This window comes from Apium graveolens, chromosome 4 (assembly GCF_009905375.1).
Source record: "Apium graveolens cultivar Ventura chromosome 4, ASM990537v1, whole genome shotgun sequence".
Taxonomy (NCBI): domain Eukaryota; kingdom Viridiplantae; phylum Streptophyta; class Magnoliopsida; order Apiales; family Apiaceae; genus Apium; species Apium graveolens.
Window position 1 is genome coordinate 52536463 of NC_133650.1, and position 22685 is coordinate 52559147.

A 22685-nucleotide genomic window follows, 5' to 3' on the forward strand; every position below is an offset into this window, starting at 1 on the left:
ATTATGTTTCAAAACCAAATTTGTATCAAAATTTTGGAAAATTCAGTTTGCACCCCTATACTTCAACTTTGGGATTCATTATGCACCCCTTTCCAGAATTTTGTTGAATTGGATAGGGGCAAAACCGGAAATTCAGCAAAAATATTAAGTAAATTAATTTCATATCTTTTTAAAATAATGTTAAAAATTGAATTTTGATACAAAATTGTAAATTTTTAATTTTTTAAATGATAATAGTAATTTGAGTTTTGATTTCATTTTATATTATTAATTCTAGTATTTTGTAATTCTACAAAAAATATTTTAACAATTAATTTTGATTATATAACTAAATTTAATTAAGTGGAGTAATAAATTTTTTGAAATTGATATTAAAAAAATGATAATCGAATGTAAAATTAATAGTGTTATTTGAAAATTAAAAATTTATTATTTTATAGTTGCTATAAAATAATATACAATTTTTAATAATATTTGAACAAGCTAAATTTTATTTTGATCAAGTATATTGTTGAATTTCCGGTTTTACCCCTACCCAATTCAACAAAATTCTGAAAAGGGGTGCATAATGAATCCCCAAGTTGAAGTATGAGGGTGCAAACTGAATTTTTTAAAGTTCTGGTACAAATTTGTTTTTGAAACATAGTAGTAGGGTGCAACGTGCAATTAACCCTAAATAAGTAAATAGTGTTATATATCCGCCGAACTGCTAAATTTTTAAATTACCGGACAAAATTTACTTATTCTATTAAAGTTATTCCATTATTTTTATTATAAATTTATAATTATTATATATTTATTAAAATTATTATATATTTATTAAAATATTTTAAAATTTAAAATATGACGGGCAAATAAAATCTTTTAAATATTAACGGTAGTACGAGCAATTACCAAAGAAGTCACCCGACCCGATTTGTTTATCGTTGGTTGACAAAACCCCAACTAAAGCCCCAAAACCAAAAAGTAATACACCAAGAAGAAACTAGAAGCTTTGAATCAAATCATGTACGGAGGCGGTACGTTTCAATTGGATTCAAGTGGCATTGTAATTTTGCATATTCTTTGTAATTAATAATAATTAAGGGTTCAAAATATTATTACGTTTTGTACAGATGAAGTTTCGGCTATAGTCATAGATTTGGGTTCACATACTTGTAAAGCTGGTTATGCTGGTGAAGATGCTCCCAAAGCTGTGTTTCCTTCCGTAAGCTCCCTCTCGTTAACTCGTTCCGTTTTCACATAATTATTCCTAGCCTCATTTTGTTTCATTTTTTAAATTTGTGAGGTTTATTGATTTCAGTTTCCGCATTGTCAGTCTTTTATAGGATTTGAGTGATGAATAACATTTATATTGTAGTAAGTAGAGTTATGTTGGTTTCACTTGAGAAACCTTTGGTGGAGGCAAGGGAGTGTTGCTTAGGTAATGTGGGTTATGAGAAGGAGTTTGTCTGTTTTTGGTTGTTTTTGGTTGTAGTATTGAAGTCGTTATGCTTCATTTGTTTAGGAGGAACAGAATTTGGGAGTATTACAAAATATAATATTGATTTTCTTCATTTACTCTATTTCATTTGTGCAAATTTGATTTTTGTAACCGAATCTTACCAATTGTAGGTCTGAATTTACATTCCTCCTTCCGTGTAATTACTTAGAAAAATTTAATTTAGATAACACGCCCTTTCTAATTTTTCAATTTATTTCACTCTCCTCTCTTACATGCTTCTCCTCCCCCTTACATTTCGCCCAAAAGAATTTATTTCATTAACTAATTAGCACTTTGCATCCCAAAATTTTGGCCGAATCTCACTTTGGTCCCATTACTTTTAACTTTAACAGTTTGCATCCTAAACTTAAAAAAACAGTGATTTTTTGCATCCCTTGGGCAGTTTTGACGTGAACTCAGACGTTAATGTTAATTTTCAGAGGGGCATTTTTGGTAACACGTTTATATTTCAGTTTGCATCATAGTATTTTCCTCAAATCTCACTTTGCATCCTAGAATTTTGTAATTCGCCCGCAAGGGTTGGTTCATTTGGTTAAAGAGGAGATTACTATTCTCTTGGTCACAAGGTTTGAATCCCACGGGAGAAGAATTTATGATTATGCCTCCTGAGCCAGAGCCTGTCGCTTAAATGCGGTTTACCTTGGTTCATGTGGTTTGCAGACTATTACGTGAGCCCGTAGGGTTTACCCAGTGCGCGTCCGAAAGGTAGCGGCTGCGGATTACCTACGATAAAAAAAAATTTGTAATTCATATTATAAAAAAAAATAATTGTAATTTCAAATTATTAAAATATAATCGAGTTATATTATTTTTTATGTTCATGTTAGAATTTTAAAACTGGACCATTAGTTAATTTGGTCTAGTGTATATAATTTTTTGACGCAGAATCTTTATTATTTTGGTTGTATTATAAGTTCTAAAAGTCAATTTATAAAATTTTACGGCTCACACGAAAGTCACAAAATAATAATTAATTCAGTGTTGTTTTCACAATTATAATATAGCTGGAGGAAAGGAAATACATAGAAAGATGATTAAGAATTTTATTATACGATATTACTTTATTCATAAAATATACAAATCATACAATCATAAGTTATTTATGGATTTAAGTATATGTTTTAAGTATTGTACAAGTAGATATTATAAAATATTATTTAATCTTGAACGTTTAAATTAATTTTCAGGTATTAGGATCTGACTCTCTTTATTTATTCTCATTACGCTTATTTTATTTAGCTAATGATTATTTACCCTTTTTTCTTAATATAATACTCCCCTGTCCCATAATTGAGGCTATTATAAATTATAATTTAGTAATTGATTTTTAAACTTTTCTTTTTTTTAATAAAAATTTGAAAATTATATTTTTATGTAGAAGAATTTTTTTAAAAAAAAATTGAGACAACTATATTTTATAAGAGTGTAAAATGCGTGTCGAGCCCCCGTCCCTCAATATAAAAAATTGAGTGGGGTGGAGGGAATATTATACTTCGACTTATTATACTTCATTTTAAATTATACCAAAACTTGGTAAAAGAAAATAGAATTATTTTAGATAAATTTATTTATTTTGTTTAAAATAATTATGGGATGCAAATTGTTACAACATAAAGTTATAGACCTAGAATGAGATTCAAGATAAAATATGGGGTGCAGACTGTAATTTATGTTTGCATAAATTTTTTAAAAATATGCATTACCAGAAATACCCCTCTAACAATAACGTTAACGTCTGACTTAACGTCAGAAACGTTAAAAGGAATGCGTATTGATGGTGTTTCTAAACGTTGGGGTGCAAACTGTTTTAGTTTAAAATATTAAACCTGGAATGAGATTCAGCTAACGTTTGGGGATGCAAAGTGCAAATTAGTCTATTTCATTCCTTTCAAATAAATAGAGCATTAGTACTTTGTTTGAATTTACCTTAAAGTCAAAAACTAAAAGATTGGCATGCACATACATAATGTGTTTTTGTGTATCTTGAAAGACGTAGCATTTGAACTCAAGAATCAAGCACAAATAAGTAAAGTAGTTGGGTATAGCCTATACAGGTATATGCCATGTAATAGTTTGATTATGTTATTTTCTTATCATGAGCAAAAATTTTAAAATATGTTTGGTGATAAGAAAAAAAAATGAACAAATACATCTAAAAATCAAGTATCTAATTTATCTTGAAAAATACAATTCGAACCAAGTCATAAAGAATTCCGAGCCTTGGGAACATGAAGTGAAATCTTCTCCAAACCACTCATGTTAAAAGGCATACACTATGCTATGAGTATTACTTACCATCAAGTAGGGAGTGCAAAAGAAGAAATGTTCTGTTCTTTAAAATCGGAATGTTGGGTGGTATATAGATAGAAATATGCATATGCTAGGGGTACTTTTAATGAATGCATATATGTATAATTCTCATGAAATCAAAGTTTGGTAAATTGTTGGAGATTCATACTTGTACCACAAACTGGTGTTTTAAGTGTATTTGACAACTCTGGTTTTATGCTGTGATTTGTAATTTTTTTATATAATCGACTTATCTCTCAAAGAAAGCGAACATCTAGAACATTGAAAAAGTATTTAGTTTCCTTTGTTATTATATAGAACACAAAAATGTACATGTACAGGATATGTACTACATATCTATTTATAATATATATCTTCAAAATAATATATTCTCTGCTACAATTCCTCCCCTCTCAGAAATTTATCTTTACTCTGGTCCAAATGTATAAAGGTTGTCGGATCAGTTGATCAAATGGAAGTTGATGACTCCGGGACACCTGATAAGAACTCTGGATCTGGTCAAGAAACAAAGGTCAAGGAAAAGCGCAAGCTATATGTAGGATCTCAAGCTCTGGGATACCGGCGAGATAATATGGAGGTTAAATTTGTATAGTAATCATTTATCGAATATGAGAAAATTTCATATTTTATGTTTTTATTGATGTAAACCCTGTAATTCATCAGGTGCTTCCAACTATAAAAGATGGAGTTGTTACCGACTGGGATATGGTTGAGAGCATATGGGACCATGCCTTAAGGTACTTGTTAGCTGCCCAAAAATGCCTTTTTAAGAAAGCACTTTTATAGTTGTGAAAGAACTGCTACAGTAGCTTTGTCATTAATGTTATGCTCTGATGGAATACATTTTAAATCCTCAATTCATTTTCCAAAGCTTACTGTATGACGGTACTTTTCAGTTTCTCTTCAATCAAATGGATCTAGATGTGTTTCTCCGTGATCACGGTTTTTTTTGTTGTATCTGCTTGAACTTTTGCTTAAGAGTCCCTTTGATATAAAAAAAAATTAGGCTAGTGTCTTAACCAGTTCTTAATAAATTCTGATATTCTACCCCATTTATGACCGGGAACATGTATCTCGCCTATGCTGCATTTTTTTAATTGATAATGGATATATCTGGGCTATTAGAGTTTTGTAGTAAATTTTTATGGTAATTAAAATAAAATTTAGCAAACTTTATTAATTGTTAGAGATATACTCTTTATCTTGCAATTTGTCTTTGTGTTGTTTGTTTTCTTCTGTGCTGTTTACATAATTTTCCTTTTTCCGCAGATGTTATTTATGTAATAGCATGATTTTTCAGGAGTTGTAACTGTTAAATCCAAATTCCTTTTCTAAGTGTTTTTTAAGTGGACATCTTTTAGTAGGTGAACTCTTATACCTAAAATTTTGATCATAAATTTCAGGGACTGCTTATTGGTAGATCCTAAAGAACATCCAATGCTCCTTGCAGAACCATCATTTAACTCCCAGCAACAGAGGGAAAAGTGAGTTGGTAGATAGATCCCTTCTATGACTTTGCTGATATTATGACTTGGTGCTTCTAGTTTTCTCTTGCAATATTATTGTTTTCAAACTTTAGTTCTGTTGCAACTGGCAATTTTGTTGGAAAAGCAGCTCCTTTAATTTGAACAACTTACATTTATTTCAGTACACGAAACATCACTGTTAAATTAAAAACGTTTACTCTTTTATTACATTAGCTACGTGCTTCTAAGTTGGTGTGCTTGAAACAACTTCAGTTCTTGATTAATAATTTATTGGAGAATTGCCCAGTTATGTCAATTCATTAAACTCTTCCATTATCTTGTACAATATTACTTTCATTTTTGTGATGGATTGTTTGTATTCTTAAATGGCAGAGCAGCAGAAATCATGTTTGAAAAGTACAACGTACCTGCATTATTTTTGGCCAAAAATGCTGTATGATCATTCTCTACTCCTTAACTTTATCTTTTAGCAAATTAATTTGAAATATATATCAAGTATCTATAGTTTCTTTTTGTACAGTTAAAAGATTAGTACCTGTAAATTTTTGCTTGAACTGACAGGTTCTTACATCTTTTGCATCTGGACGTGCTACCTCTTTAGTTGTTGACAGGTAAAACTATACTTCGTACCAATAATTTACAAATTTTGTGTGGGTTCTTGCATGTTTAGCTTAAGTGGTTATTCCTGTGATCGCATGACGTGTAGATAACTATTCAACCATATACAGTACAAGTATTTATTAAATGAAAACATGTCAATGTTATAATTGATTTATAATTATATTTAATAAGCATTGCCAGTAATAATAATGAAAACATGTCAATGTTATATGCAGCATAAGATTCCTTTAGAAGCTGGAAATCTGATGTTCTTCCCATCCTTGATGGTTCCTGAATAGAGGGGCAGAGTGTAGTTGGTCATTAAATCACGAATTTATGGTGTTACTCAGATGTTGTAATTTTTATAGGGTGTACAAGTAGATTTCCTTTTTTATGCTTGAATTTTCCTTTAGAACAATTTATAAAGATCGCCTTGGTAATTTTAAATTTTTTGGGGATTGGCCTCTGATCCGCTGACATATATGTGTTTATTCCTTCGTTGAAAATTTTAGGTATCTTGATCAGTTTATATATTTTTTATTTTGACCTTTTTAAGCCTTAATTTGATATGTGATTAAAACTAATATTGCACAATTTTTCACATCTGCAGTGGCGGAGGTTCAACTACCATTGCTCCTGTCCATGACGGTTATGTGCTTCAAAAGGTATCTTCTATAGCAAGTAATAGATGACCCATTATTTATTTCGGGCTCTCTATTTATTTGTTCTGAATGAACTACAATAGTTCCCTTGGGCTGCTTGTTCTCATAATAATTTTATGTATGTATACATCTGTTATATATATTGACATAGCTTCTCATATATTGTAAGGCATATCTTAGCTACACTAACCATACAGAGATACAAGGCATATCTTACTTTTGTCATTATTGCTTTATGGATCTTGTCCTTTTGTCTTCTTTGTGCTCACAAATGTTTAGTGATTTTTATGACCTTGTCATTTGAACTTATTGTCCATATAACCTTACAAATACCTAAAATGCTTGGAAATGAAGATATCTGTTTCCAGATGATGCTGATTGTCTTTTTCATGTGTCCTTTTTTTATTACTTCTAGTTATTATTTAAATCTAGTGAGTCAAAACATGCAAGGAAAATATGCATGGTGGTCCTGGGTCAAGCTTGCTTTGAACTTCATTGTGAAAAGTGTGTTCTTGGATGGTTACATAGTTATTAATTTTTAACTTTTGCATCCTTTTAATAAATTTGAATATTGTTAACAGGCTGTGGCATCATCTCCCATTGGAGGTGAATTTCTCACTGATTGTTTAATTAAAAGCTTGGAAAGCAAAGGTGTTAATGTGAGTCAACCTTAAATATAATTAATTCTTATTCTAATTGTGATGACTTAAATATAGTACCTCACTATTATTATATCCTGGTATAATGTCATGCAGATAAAACCTCGATATGCCTTCAAAAAAAAGGAAATACGTCCCGGAGAGTTTCAGGTTCTTGTAATCTTACTTTGCACCTATATGTACATGGAAGTCTGTCGTGCTATTTTGCGTTATTATGTCCTCTTGATGGTTACACATCCAGCAGTTCTGAGGTCTCAAATCAACTAAGATTCTGTTGATAAGACTAGTGCATAATTAATGACCCATCTGCTGCATGTTACTTCGGTTCCATTACTAACAAATCATTATCACTTCTATTTAATGTAATTTTTTTCCTATCATTATATTTTACTCTGGATTTTGCAGACAGTGGATATGGATTTCCCACAGACCACCGAAAGCTACAGACTCTATTCACAGGTTAGTCTTGGATCTGAAATTTTATGTGCCGTTGCACTTGTATCTCTCTGGTAAATGTTTTGTTCTCTATACTCCCTATGCCCCAATTACAGAGGATCATTGCTAGCGATATCAAGGAATGTGTCTGCCGTGCACCGGATACCCCATATGATGGTCTCTCTCTCTCTCTCTCTCTCTCTCTCACTCCCTCCCTCCCTCCCCCTCCCGCTCCCTCTCCCTCTCACGCTCCCTCCCTCCCCCTCCCCCTCCCCCCCCCCTCTCTCCCCCTGTAAATTACTAATTTATTATATTATATACTTATGTTTATAGCTAAAGTATACAGTGAATGCAATTATAACATAATGCTTCTCAGTAGTAACGGTCTCGTATAGATTTTTGTGTTATGCACTTTTGATTAGGAGGATTAGTGCATTACTCTTGCATGGTTTAAATGTTTAAAGGAATGTGAGACTCAGATTGCTAGTTTTAGATTACATGAAAAAGTTGCGCAAAAGGTATGTTAATAGTGGATCCTCTAATAGAGATACTTTCACTTGATATTATCCATTCCGCGAAACCTAAAATGTACATTAGTTATTGATCTTATCAAACACCACGATTCAGAAAACCAAAAAAAGGAAAATATTTTGTTTGGTTTTATCAATGTTTGTTTTCCATAACAATTTTAGTGTCTGCTTAAGTTTATTATATGTCTTGATTCTTTACTTTGATTTTTTTTAAAGTAATTTTACTAATTTCCTTTTATTTTCCCTTTGTTCAGAGACTTCATACTCAAACATCCCTATGACGCCTTATGAGCTTCCTGATGGACAGTAAGTCATGCGCAGTCTCTATCAATATGGCTTGTGATAGAGATTAATTCAAAATTTGTTCTAGTTAATTTGCTAGTTGCCTCACGAATTCACCCATTTCTGTTACATCTCTTCTGCCTAATGTGGAAGCATCTTTGAACTTTTATGCGTACTTGGTTTGGGTGTAAAGGTCTTAGGATTGCTCCTACAGGCAAACATACTTGAGATGTGATTGAGATCATATATGTTGTCTACTTTTCTGTTACCTTACAGTTTTTAGTTTTGGATTACTTAGAAATTCATCTATCTCTGTATGTTTTTTGTCCTTATTGATGATACAGGACAATTGAAATTGGAGCCGACAGATTCAAGACTCCTGATGTACTGTTCAATCCATCCTTGGTTCAGGTTGGTCTTCTTAATAACAGTATATCTTGATACTTGTCTTACTACTACAGCTATCTGTTACTTGTAATATTGATGGTTTTTGTTTCTCCCAGACTATTCCAGGTATGGAAAGCTATGCAGATATTGCCTCTTCTGCACGTGGTCTGCCCCAAATGGTATATTATATCTCTACTGGTCATGTAATAGTTTTCTCTTCAACATATGTGTAATTTTTTTTTTTGTTTTCAGGTTATAGAGAGTATAAACAAGTGTGATGTGGACATTCGGAGAGAACTATATAGTAGCATATTGGTAAACTACCAACCCTTTATCTAAACTATTCATGTGTGAGTTCACAAAAGACATGATAAATTCTTGAAAGATAAATGTTTTAAAAAGCGACTATTTCGTCTTGCATTCAGCTCCTACTTCCGGATACTGGTGATGTCAATCTTATTTAGTCGGTGATATGGCATTATTTTATAAAGTTTTGTTATAATGAGTAATATCTTCTATTTCACATAATTTTGTTGACGTGCATTGAGGAGAATATATTTACCTTATGTTACTTGCACTCTGCTGCAAGAGTTGGACAGTAATGATTCAGACATCGCATTTAGGATTTAATATTAGGAGTTTTTGATATGCATTAAAAATTAGATAAAGGTTGTCACTCTACGTGCATGTTTGAACATAGAATATCATATGTGCTCCGTTATTAAAATGTTGATTTCCTCTATATATCTTGCACTTGATCATTTACGGGCAAAGCAAAAGGATAATGTAAAAGCAAATCCTCTACAGGATAAGTCCTTAGAGGCATTAGATTGAGATTCTGTTTTAACTTAAACTGCTATAGTGTAATGTGTCCGCGTTGGACACAGAACTGAAACAAGTCAAACCAACTCTCTTGGCCATATTGTGTGTCCGACCGAGGTATGACAGGAAAATTTAAGAGTGTGGTAACATGTCTTTGACAAGTTTAAATTAAAATTTTCAATTTCTAAATCTGAGGTGCAAATGATGATTATGCTATGTTACCCGTACTTGGCCTGCACCATATCCATGTTTGGCTTACCTGATAACTTATATTTCAAGATTGTAAGTGAAAGTATTTTTGTACTCTAAAAGTTATTTTAGGTAGTTTAGTTGATAATATCAAACTTGTAATTCGTAACTTTTTAAAAATAATATAGTGACATAATAGAAGAAGTTACTGATGGTGAGGGTGATGCTGATATAATAGCTTTGAAGTACTGAAGTCAAAGTACAATTAAAAAGAGTTAGAAAAAAAAGATACCAAATTTTTGACGTCTAACTTTTCAACTTTAAAACGAGAATCCTTCTTCCTTACTCCGCAAGCAGACTCACTAATCTGATTTGTTGCTCACAAGTAGATTTTCCACTTCTTAGTGTAGCGGAACACCCTCAGCTCCAAGTGTTGTTTACAATTTTCTATTTCTAAATATGAGGTGCAACTGATGATTATGCTATGTTACCCGTACTTAGCCTGCACCATGTCCATGTTTGGCTTACCTGAAAACTTATATTTCAAGATTGTAAGTGAAAGTATTTTTGTACTCTAAAAGTTATTCTAGGTAGTTTAGTTGATAATAACTAACTTGTAATTCGTAACTTTTTAAAAATAATATAAAGACGTAATAAAAGAAGTTACTGATGGTGAGGGTGATGCTGATATAATCTAAGTTACCCCGACTCTTCAATTTTTCCCTTATACCCGTGTCCATCGGACATGACATGGGTGTGGGTATGGGATCCGAGTTAGATCCTTCAAATGGAAACCGGACACTTTAACCTTAAGAAATCTTGTTCAGAATGATTTAAAAGGCCTCATAAAAACTTACTTCTCTTAATTCTAGGAAGGGATGTCTATAGATTACTATCTCATGTTATGCTTTTAATTTATGTTACAAATATGGCATAAACAATTATGTGTATATTTACTTTATGTGGTAGAAGGCCTGAACTTACAAATATAATGTATAAAAAGTACGTATAATTTGGCTTATGTGAAGGTTATATGCCGAATCCCCGTACCCGTGTCCAATTATGGATCCATATCCACGAATCCTAATTTTTTAAAAACTAAGGGTCTGACACTTGGATCCACAGTAGTACCCGAGTCCGGGTAACTTAGGATATAATAGCTTTGAAGTACTGAAGTCAAAGTACAATTAAAAAAGAGTTAGAAAAAAAGATACCAAATTTTTACGTCTAACTTTTCAACTTAAAAACGAAAAATCCTTCTTCCTTACTCCGCAAGCAGACTCACTAATCTGATTTGTAGCTCACAAGTAGATTTTTCCACTTATTAGCGTAGCGGAACACCCTCTATTCTCCAAGTGTTGTAATTTGCAATGTGTTGCTTTTAAATTTTTACTATTTATGTTTTTGGCCCAACATCAACAGTTCTATGTCTATACCCATGTCCAGGTGGTGCGCGATATGGGTATAAGAGGTGAGAAAGAGTTTAAATGATGTAGTTCTTATCAGATTTTCTTGAAATTATAGGTTTATATTCTATACTATATTATTGTTGTTTTCATGCATCTGATCTTCTGGTGATCTTTATAAATTTTTACTTGCTAATTCAAGTGACTTATTCCTTTCAGTTATCCGGGGGGACAGCATCAATGCAACAACTAAAAGAGCGTCTTGAGAAAGACCTGTTAGAGGTATGTTGGCCACCAAGTGGCTTTACCTTAATCATGCCCTGGGTAAAAGAATACTCTTCTTATGATGAATGGGAGAGAAAATGTTGTTTCATCCTGTTGGTTCATATCTTCTTCATATTTTTTTGCCAAGCACAAACCTTTTCCATATTAAATGAATTTATAACGTGAAGCATGCTTGTTTAGTGGACATTTTGAATATCAAGTAAAAATGTTATGCAGTTGTTGCTATAAAAGGGTGGATACATTATTAGTCATAAGTACCATCTTTCTCTATAGAACTTCTAACCATTACGAAATTGTTTTTGCGAATAAATGAATTGCATAACTGTTTTTTGTTATTAAAATTGCTGATAACTGGAATTGGTATTTTCTACTCTAGGAGTCTCCCCAAGCAGCTCGAGTTAAAGTTTTGGCCAGTGGAAATGCTACAGAAAGGAGATTCAGGTTGGTAATAACATATATATATATATAAATTATATATCAGTTTTTTCCTTGTGCAAGTGCTACAAACTAGCATGAAAATTAAGCCTGATATTCCATCCAAAAAAGTGAAGATCTGAGCAACCGTGACAGACCATATGTATGTGTTGTCCATATCTATCCATTGTATTATAGTTCCTTCTCTTCTTTCTTTTACAAACAACATACAGTTTAACCTCAATAAATAATTATTTTATTTAATTATTAAGGTTAAAAAATACGCCCGTCTATATCAAGTTGTGCTGGGACAGGAAAAAATTATCAAAAATATTTACTTGTTTATGGGGTATTGAATTATCTATTATTAATTTATAGACGTTCTACTGTAATAGATGAACCATTTACCATGAGTGTGGCTGTCTTCTCTCATAATTACAACTCTATATTTAATGAGCAAGTTTATAATTAGTATTTTGTAGTTAATTCTGTCTTCTTTTTAGAAACTCTTCACTCCATAACAGTCCTACAAAGTATTTACTGACTTGATGGTGATGTTCTATAATGTAGTGTCTGGATAGGAGGGAGTATTTTGGCATCTCTGGGCTCTTTTCAGCAGATGTGGTTTTCCAAGACTGAGTAAGTAGTGTGCTATGACATAACATCTTTAAACTACTTGTTTAGAGCTAAATATTTTAAATCATTCATTCCAGTCTTCCACAAGTTCTACCTTATGAGTTTTCCTTCAATTTTCTGCGCTATTGACAGATATGAAGAGCATGGGGCTGGTTATGTTCAGAGGAAATGCCCTTAGACATGCCTATTCGAAGAAATGAGGAGTTGATGCTTTTGTAGATTTAAACAACTGTCAAATGGATTGGTCTTCTTTCAGCGAGCTGCTAACCAGCATCGTATGCTAGACTGCGTAAAGCCCATATCTATTGAGACATGGATATTATAGATGTCAGTATTTGACCTAATTTATGTTGTAAAATTATTTCGCCCATGCGTATCTTGTGATTCTTTAGTTGATTTATGTTGCGCATTAATTACTTGAATGACCTGTCATTGATTTGCACACTACGAAGATTAATAATTAAAATTTTAGCGCACCAAAGATTTATGATAATTGCGATTTTAATCATTGTAAATTGACTTGACGATGAAAGAACTTTTATGTATATAAGTAGATGTACTTGGAAGAGCACAACAATGGAAGTACAATTATTCTCAGAGGTGTGTTTTTCTAATGTCCTATATCAAAGATTGATTTATAAATATGTCCTATTGTTATTTTAATAATAAACATATCCTAAATCAAAATTTTCTTCTAATTTAACTTTAACCATGATTAACTTATTACTTATATATAATCCTTATAAGTCATTTTTTCCCAACCTTTTTATAATTTTAGTATTGAAATATCGTGATAACTTATTTATATTTATTTAGTATTGTGAAATATAATATTTATATTTGGTCTAAAGTAAAATCCACATAATTTCTTACAAACATAACAATTAAAAGTTCAACGTTGGCCTATAGAGCAAAATCATATTCACATTATCAGTATAAAAGTTCCAAAACTAAAACATCTATACACGAGAAACTGTAGCTAAGATATCAAATTGAGCCAAATCAGATTATATTAAAAAAAACTTAAATTTGGTCATGGTATTACAAGGATTGAAGAGCCAAAAAAAACTTAAATTTGGTCGTGGTATTTCAAGGATTGAACCAATGGCTCTATTTTCATTTTGAATTTCTATACACTTATCACATATCTATATTATAGAGGATGGAAGCACATAAAAACATAGGGTAAGAAATTTAGGACTAATAAGTTTTTAGTTATGAGTTATAAAAATCAAAGTTTAGATCTTTTCTGGTGTTGTGTGTGGGTGCATGTATAAAAGGGAAGGCACTCTTAGCAAGTTGCATTCACAAACAAAAACTAAAACATATCTAATTCTAGATGTGATTTTAAATAATCCCGAAAATTTAATTTTCATTATTTTATGAATATTTTAGTAATATTTAGTAATTATATATTATTTTTACTAATTTAAATCCCGTGCGATTCACGAGTTCCCATTAATATTTAAATTCTTTTATTTACCCTTTTATATTATAATTTTAAAATTATTTATATAAATATATAATAAGAATAAATTTATAAAAAAAATAATAGGATAACATGTGATCGTAGTTTAGTATGATAAAGATACTATATCAAGTAGTTTAACAGTTTAGTAGTTTAGCGGATATATAACACTATTTTTTTTATAGTAGGATATGCTATGGTTATATTTTAGTAAAATAAATACACTATGTGTATAGTAATTTAACAATTTAGTAGTTTAGCGGATATATAATATCATTTAATTATTTTTTTAATAGTCAAAATTAGGGAATAACCGTTGAACCAAATTATATCTCATTCCGGTTATTATATGATAGTATAGAAAACTTAACTGCATGTATATGAGTTATATACTAGTTAAATTTTAACTATAAGACACATTTACAAATATTGAATAAAATAAAACACATTAATAAAATAATCCATTAATTTGAGACATCTATATTATATTATAATAGATGAAATATTAAAATTTTGGTAGTCGTTCGGTCGGTAGATACTGATATTACTAAGTTACCCTTACTTAATTATTCTCAATTTCATTGGTCGGTTGGTATAGGCCTGTCAATGGAGCGAAAATCCGATCCGACCCGATCCGATCCGAGGCCATTTTACTGGATATGGATCGACCTATTAAAAATCTGATCCGAGATCCGATCCGATAAGAAAAATCTGATTATAAATGGAGCGGATATGGATTTAGGTCGATCCGATCCGTTAATAACCCGATCCGGTTTATATATATATAATGTAATAAAAATATTTTTTAATAATTCTAATTTTAAACGTATTATCCTCGAGTGAAGTCCCATTATGTATATTTCGGTCGGTTCAGTCTCTGTAATCTAGTCCATTGCTATAACTCTAGTTCTTTTACCTTTTAAAACCGCGTAACCCAAGTCTCAATTCATATAACAGATTTATTTCTAAATCAAGTCCCGTTATCCTTGAGTCAAGTCCCATTATCCTCGAGTAAAGTCTCATTATCTATATTTCGTTTGATTCGATCTCCATAGTCTAGTCCATTTCTATAACCTTAGTTCTTTTACCTTTTAGAGCCGTATGACCCAACTCTCAATTTATATAACACTTTCATTTTACAACATTAATTTTTTTCATTGTTAGAATTAAAATACTGTACAACCCAATAATATGTTTTTTTCAAAAAGCGAATTTTAGTTCATAATTTATCTTTGGACTTCGTTATATTCTACTTGTATTTTAATATTTTTCGAAATTGTCAATTTTAAAAAGATTTTGTAATAATTGAAGTTAAAAAATAAATATACATAAATGGAGCGGATATTCGATCCGAAATTCGTGATCCGAACGGATCTGGATATGGATCGGCCTATAAAAAATCCGGAGCCGATCCGATCCGAATCCGAAAAAATAAATGGATATGGATATGGATTTAGGCCGATCCGATCCAAACCCGATCCATTGACAGGCCTAGGTTGGTAGGTCAATTAATTCTAATTCTAATTGACATCGAAGTCAAATTACCCTAACAATTTAAATTTTATTTCATATACAACTCTATATCATTATCATTGATATTAAAATTAACTTCTTTTTTACCAACTTCTAATTAATATTAAGTTATATATTATTTTAATTGATATTTCGGGCTAAAATAAAATTATCTTATTGATTCAGACTTAAAAAGTTGGAATAATGAGTCTCGGGCTATAAACAAAACATTTAAAAGTTATGTAGTTATCAATACTTGCTAAAATTACTTAATTACTCTTATTTAATTATTTTAATGTTAATTAGTCGGTTGGTTCATGAAATCATATTATTTAAAATTTTAAATGATAAATTTAAAAATTCAATTCAAATTTTTTTCTAAAATTATATAATATTAAATAGTATATATACAATCCGTGTATCGTACGAATTTTAAACTAGTATCATGGAAATTTCATTCTCTTAAATTATGACGAGTGTGATTGATGAGCACACCACAGCGTTCAGTTTGCCGGTAGCTAAATGAAATGCAAAATGGAAAAAAAAAGAGGAAGAGAAAACTTGAAAATGATGTAATTAGACGTGTCAGTTTTACATGACACTATATGTGTTACGGTGTACAGACGAACCGCTCAACTGAATCCAACCGCTCAACCACTCGCAACTGAATTGTATTTTACGAATAATCACAAAACACGGATTAGTTATGAATTTAAATTTTAAAAACTGCTCATTCGCGGTTTGGATATGGTTTTAAATTCTTGAAAATCGCAAAATCTCAACTGCAACCGCAACTCGCAACATATATTTATAATAAAAATATATTTTCAAAAATATATTTGATATCTTATAAATTAATAATAAGGATACATATTTATTAACTAATCTTAGATTAATATTAAGTCTTTATTCATAAAATTCACAATCATTATAACATATATAACCAAATAAATGGAAAATGTAATTAACATGTAATTTTTTTTATTCTTTTTTTTTTCTTTTCTCCTGCCTCAATATTTTTGTATGTTTTAATATTCTTGCTCCACACGGAGTATTAGTTTGTATTTATTTTTGAATGTAAATTAATCGCGTAACTTAAACTTGAATTTATTATTATTTCGAATTTATTTTTTTAGCAAATTATTAATTATTTTAAAATAAGTGGTTGAACCGCAAATCGATCCGCAATAACCGCAAATTCGCAACCACAATTGACGCGGTTAACCGCAACCAGAAATGCAGTTGCGGATGACAATTTTCTTAAACCGCTCTTCGCAGTTTGGTTCAACTTTTATCCCAAAATCGATCTGATATGATCCGAACCACGTACACCCCATATCTATCATCCATGATCGATTTTAGTAATACCACATGATGTCTTTGATCTAGAAAATTCTGATTTGTATAGAAGGGCTTTAAAATCGTTCTTAGTCAATCAAATTTTGGGGTGAATTTATTTTTTCGTAAGGGTATGTGAATTTATTTTTTCTAGTCAATTGAATTTATTTGTGGTGGTGTAGTCATTATAATCCTGTAATTTGAATTTTGAAAATTTAGGTGTAATTAAAGGGTTTTTTTCAAAACTATTCAAATTATAGATAAAATTTTAAAAAGTACGTTGCTACCTTATTACAAATCTTATATGCAATATTACAGGATTATAATGCAATATTACAGGATTAAATACTAAAAAAATCATGAAACTTATTAGAAGTAGAATAAATGTTTAAATATCTTAGAAGTAAAATAAATGTTTGAGTTCGTAGAGAAGAAGAGTTTAAATTTATATATAATTGATGTTACAATGTCTAGAAGTAGAATAGATTGCTAATTCTCAAACTACTTCGAATCTATAAACCTGTATATACAAATAGCCAACCGTTAGAGAGCTGATATCTCTTGCTGTGAAAATTTCTAATCACCATTTATGTATTAATTCAGATGTAGCTAAAACATGAGGTGTAAGCAGAAAACTCGGTTTCACACTTATTCCTCATTCATGTTGTCAAATTAAAATTGATGGGTCTGAGACGACTTACAGCGTGATGATTTTTTTAGTTTTTATTACTACATTTTGTTGTCGAGGTTGATGTGCAAGGCTGCAGAGAGAGAAACAAATCGGAAGTAATCTTGGTATGCCCTTATCTCAGTTAAGCTTTTTATTTGATATTATTTTTTTAGTAGTAATAATCATTTAAATTTATAGGTAATTTAGACCATTTACTAAATTCTAATATATTTTGAAGAAAATATATTAGAAATTAGTTAATATATATATATATATATATATATATAAAGAAAAAGAAATCATTAGTTTAATCAAAATAAAGGAGGATACGCGAGAGGTTTTTTAAAATGTTAAATGTTAAATCATCAATCCAATATTGATAGCACATATGAGTCCTTAGAAGTGCTGGGTCCGGACTTCTGAGACCATCCAGTTCCGCTCACCCTTAGTCCGGACTGGTGATTTCCTACCGCCCGATCCTTAAGAGCCCCATCACGTGAGGCAAATGTTCATGGCACATTTTCAAGCGCGTGATAGAGACAGCTGTCATTGATCAATCATGAGAATAATCAGGGCATGTGTCAGAGAATCCTTAAACCATTACTCAGCCATTTCCATCCCGACACGTGTAAGACATCTACCCCAGCCAGGTATCCTCCGCTCCCAGAATCAACGACTACGATTTAAAATTACCAACCCCTAAACCCCACCTTGGGCTATAAATAGTCCAAGGAGGAGATGTTTTGGGGTTAATCACTCTCACACACTCATATACCACACAACCACCTTACATTCCTATCTATCTTCATCTTCCCTAAAGCGAGTTATTACTCTCACACCGGAGGCTCCACGGGACTTGAACTCCCCTTCCAGTGTTGTTTTGTAGAAACCCCGCAACAGCTACACCACAACCTCAGTAAGGATCCAGGAGCGCCGTCAAAGAGCAGCCCCGCACACCGGAGTTATCATTTGGCGCTAGAAGGTGGGCTTCTTCATTCTTGGGTCTCGGTGCCCCTGGATTCACCTTCACCAACAAACTCTTAAATGAGTCCATTTCTTTAATCTGTAAGAACCCAAACAACCTAACTCTCATAACTATGAATGTTGTTTATTTAAGACACGTTTGTGTGTACTCGTTATTTTAGGCCACGTTTGTGTGAGCCCTGTTTTGTTGATTTAAGTCACGTTTGTGTGTGCTATAGATAATTTCGATCATTTCGGAACCCCAAGTTTGCTTCAATTTACATATTGTCTTTGTGTTCTAAGAAGCAGCTGCACTTATTCTATGATATAGTTAACCAATCCCAAAAAGTTATTTGAACCAGTCCCATAGAGTTGTTTGTTGTTATTCTAGATAGTGTTCATTTTTTTCAAAAAAATAAACCTTAGATCGATATTTTTAGCTTGAAATCTTGGTCTAGTTGTTGTTAGTACATTTGAAACAATGGAAAGAGCAGGAAAAAATACTGCTGAGAGACCTTGTGCAAGTACCCAGATCCAGGATCCGGACCACTCCCAGGCACAGGACCCGGGAGCTGACCGAGACACCCTCCAGGAGCAACCATTGACATATACCCCCGTTATGGAGAGGGTAATAACACCCCGGGATACCATGAACCTTATTGAGCTAAACCAATACAAGTATACCAATGTTCCAGTCGCTAAGGAGCACATGGCCAACCTGACTAGTAATGAACTAGCTAAAGCAATCCGGCTCTATAGGAAAGAGCAAGCAAGGGCTCAGGGGGAAGCTGAACAAGATGAGGAACCAGAAGATTCAGGGGACTCTCAGCAATCTCGGAGATCTGTCTTTGACCGAATTGGAGCAAAAGGGAAGAAGAACTAGAAGGATCAAAGAAATAAGAAAGAAACCGAAACAGCCAAACATAAGAGGTTGGAAGAGATGAGAGAACATATCAGAAAGGAAGAAGAAGCAAATCTTGAGCTAAAGATTAAAAAAAATGCAACTAGAAGAAAAGAAGCTACTGGACAGGTCCAGGACCAAAAGGACCCGGGGGGACCCCACCCCCGAGGTCATTTCTGATGATGATGAGGAGAAGCAGAAGGACCTCAAGGACATGATTTATGAACTGCAAAGGACGATGGACAAAGACTCTAGAATGGAAGTTGGGGAGACTCTAACACCATTCAGCCACTCCTCGTAGGCTATTCCCTGGCAAAGAAACCTCAAGCATTATAACTTTGATTCATTTGACCGATTGGGAGACCCATAAGAACACTTGAATTATTTTGATCAGATTGCACAGATATACTACAACAACAACTTAACAAAGTCTAGGTTTTTCGCATCGACTATTAAGGGGGGGCTCAAAGATGGTTTAGTCGGATCCCCTCCCAAAGCATCCGCAGCTGGAAGGAGTTCTGCAGAGCCTTTCTCAAGAGGTTCCGAGCTAACAAGACACATGAGCTGCACATGTTCCAGCTGGAAATTATCCGCCAATATGACAACGAATCTCTCTAAGATTATATGAGGCGTTTCCAAGAAGCAATAAACAAGATCTCTAACTTGGATGAATGGGAGGCTCTGAGTCTTTAGGAGGAACTTATACCCGGAACATAATGAAAGATACATTGTAGAACTGATCAACAAGGAGCCCCAGAGTCTGGAGGCAACTTACTACATGGATGCCAGATTCATAAAAGAAACTGATGTACTCCAAGCTATGAGGATGACCCGGAGTCGGAGATTTAGGAGCAAGAACTCTGATGACCGACCGAAAGGGGTTACCATCAGGATAATAAATTCAAACAAAGCCAGCATAATCAGGAGAGACATCCGATATTCCAAAGACTTGGTCCTAGGACGGAGTCCAAGAGTGACCCGGGACTAATAAGCAATCCAGGGAGCCAAAACAGGAGCCGAATTGGACTCCATTAAACCGGACCCGGGAGGAATACTGAAGGAAATAAAAGATAAACCGTTCTATTACCCGCCGAAGTCAATGCAGACTCCTCCGAAGAGCATACCTTACAACAGGTTGTGCGACTATCATGAAACACATGGCCACAAGACTGAGAATTGCATATCCCTCAAGTACTTTAACGAGGAGTAAGTCAAGAAAGGGAACCTCAACAAGTACGTAGCCCGGAACAATAGCCAAATAGGAGAGGGACCAAAAAAGGGAAAGAATATAGTGAATGTAGTCTTGGGGGGCTCCCACTCCCCCCATGGAGCCCGGACTCAGGGGACGAAGTACTCTCTATTCAATCCTTCCCGGAGATTATAATATCTTTCGGCAGCAAGGACTATGAAGGAGTCAATCCAAATCACAATAATGAAGTCAGGAGAATGCTAATAGACAACGACTCTGCGGTTAATATCCTCTTCAAGCATACAATGTTCGTTCAAATGAGTGCCGGGAAGACCCACTCTATCTATGGTTTTGGGAACGACTTAGTCCCGATCCAAGGGACCCTATACTTGCCTATCCTATTTGGAACTGCTCCCAACCAAGTCACCCATATCATAAAGCTCTATGTCATCAATACTCTCTCATCCTACAATGGCATAATTGGGCGCCCGACTTTAACTAGGATGCAAGCAATAATTTCCATCTCCTACCTCAAAATCAAGTTCCCAACCACGACTGGAGTCAGAGAAGTCAAGGGAAAAAATGAAGTTGCTGAGATGTGCTATAGTCAAGATTTAGTAATGGCAGAAACTTATCAAGACAACAAGAGAAATGCCACAATCCTTCGAAAACAGCAAAGCAACAAGAAGCACCGCCCCCGCTCAAGGGAAGAATCGGAAAAAGAAGTGAAAGTCATTGAATCCAACCCGGATCCAAAAGCAACTAAACCAAGTTCAGAAGAAGTAGGAAGCGACCAAGTCATGGTAGTTATCGAGGCAGACCCGATCTTAGGCCAGGGAAATCCTACCATGCAAGCAACCAATACTGAAATAATTGAACCAAGGCAAAGAAGCAAAGAAGGAGAATCAGCTCACACTCATACCTACTTAAAAAAGAATGTGGAAGCCCGGATCCATTATATGGTCTCGACCCAGGACCAAGCAAAGACTGAGGCCGCGGTAAGGACAGAAGCAATTTTAATTGATAAAAGCAGTCCTACCAAAATGGTGAAAATAGGTTCCGGGCTTAAAACAGTTTTCAGAGAAGAACTTGTAACACTACTCCGGGAGTATGCTGATATATTCTCTTGGAGTCCAAGAGACATGCCTGGGTTGCATGAATCCATAACAATGCACAACTTTGTTAGGTCCCGAAGTATCGTAGAAGGGGGGTTGAATACGATACTCACTTAATTAAAAAATTCTTTTGAATCTTTTGCGGATAAATAATTTAGCGTTCGGTTAGTGGTTCCATGTTCTTGAGGTGAATAGTGTTTAGGACATCAAAATGAGGAACACAAGATATTCGGGGAAATATATATTCATATATAAATCTGCGAGGGGTTGCTACACTTCGGTAAATAAATTAACCGGCTACAATCCAAGAATAACAAAGTTCCTAGCTACTACAAAGATCACCAATTAATTCCTATATAAAGATCTAGCTTTTATTTGTCTAAGGATTTAATTATTGGATAATGTTTATAATAACCCTTATGAATATGCAAGAGTTAAATCAGGCATTATAACGTTACTCTAGTGAGAAGATTAACGGATATCAATTTGAGTGTGTATCTTCTCTGTCTCTCTTTACTTCATATCTTTAGCTCTTGTGAGAGAGAAGATGAACATAACAACTGAATTGCATCTGCTTCAAGCGTTGACTTTGTACATAAATTAATTTACATGGCTGATTGTGAGCCTTACAAATTAATTTATGTTTCCAATATGGGTTTTGGCTGAGAGTTAACTTGCGATCAGGAGAGTTCATTTCTTTGCTTGCGTGTACTAGAGGACATTTTCCTTGGTTAATCTAGCTCTCCATGTAAGTTGCGACCAAGGTGCACTTTACTTAAAATAAATCTAAGTGGCGACTCAGAGTGATTCCTTGGAGCCTTCCTTAGATTCCATGCAAGTTGCTCATACTAGGTCCACTTGCGACTACTACTAATATAGTAGTACATGACTTAGTTTTTATTTCTTTTTGAATTTGGCTGC

At 33.2% G+C, this 22685-nt stretch overlaps 1 protein-coding gene across 1 annotated transcript; it reads left to right on the forward strand.

The window, feature by feature from the left end:
- The first annotated feature begins 905 nt into the window (after positions 1–905).
- On the forward strand, positions 906–13101 carry LOC141717981 (actin-related protein 4-like). The gene is made up of 20 exons (XM_074520297.1): positions 906–1019; positions 1116–1207; positions 4245–4391; positions 4478–4551; positions 5218–5298; positions 5674–5734; positions 5863–5912; positions 6512–6566; positions 7145–7222; positions 7319–7372; positions 7628–7681; positions 7774–7834; positions 8442–8493; positions 8814–8880; positions 8973–9035; positions 9109–9171; positions 11493–11555; positions 11935–11999; positions 12543–12611; positions 12741–13101. Exons 1-20 carry the CDS (start codon positions 1007–1009, stop codon positions 12784–12786), a joined length of 1308 nt encoding a protein of 435 aa, XP_074376398.1. The 5' UTR covers positions 906–1006; the 3' UTR covers positions 12787–13101.
- The last annotated feature ends 9584 nt before the right edge of the window (positions 13102–22685 follow it).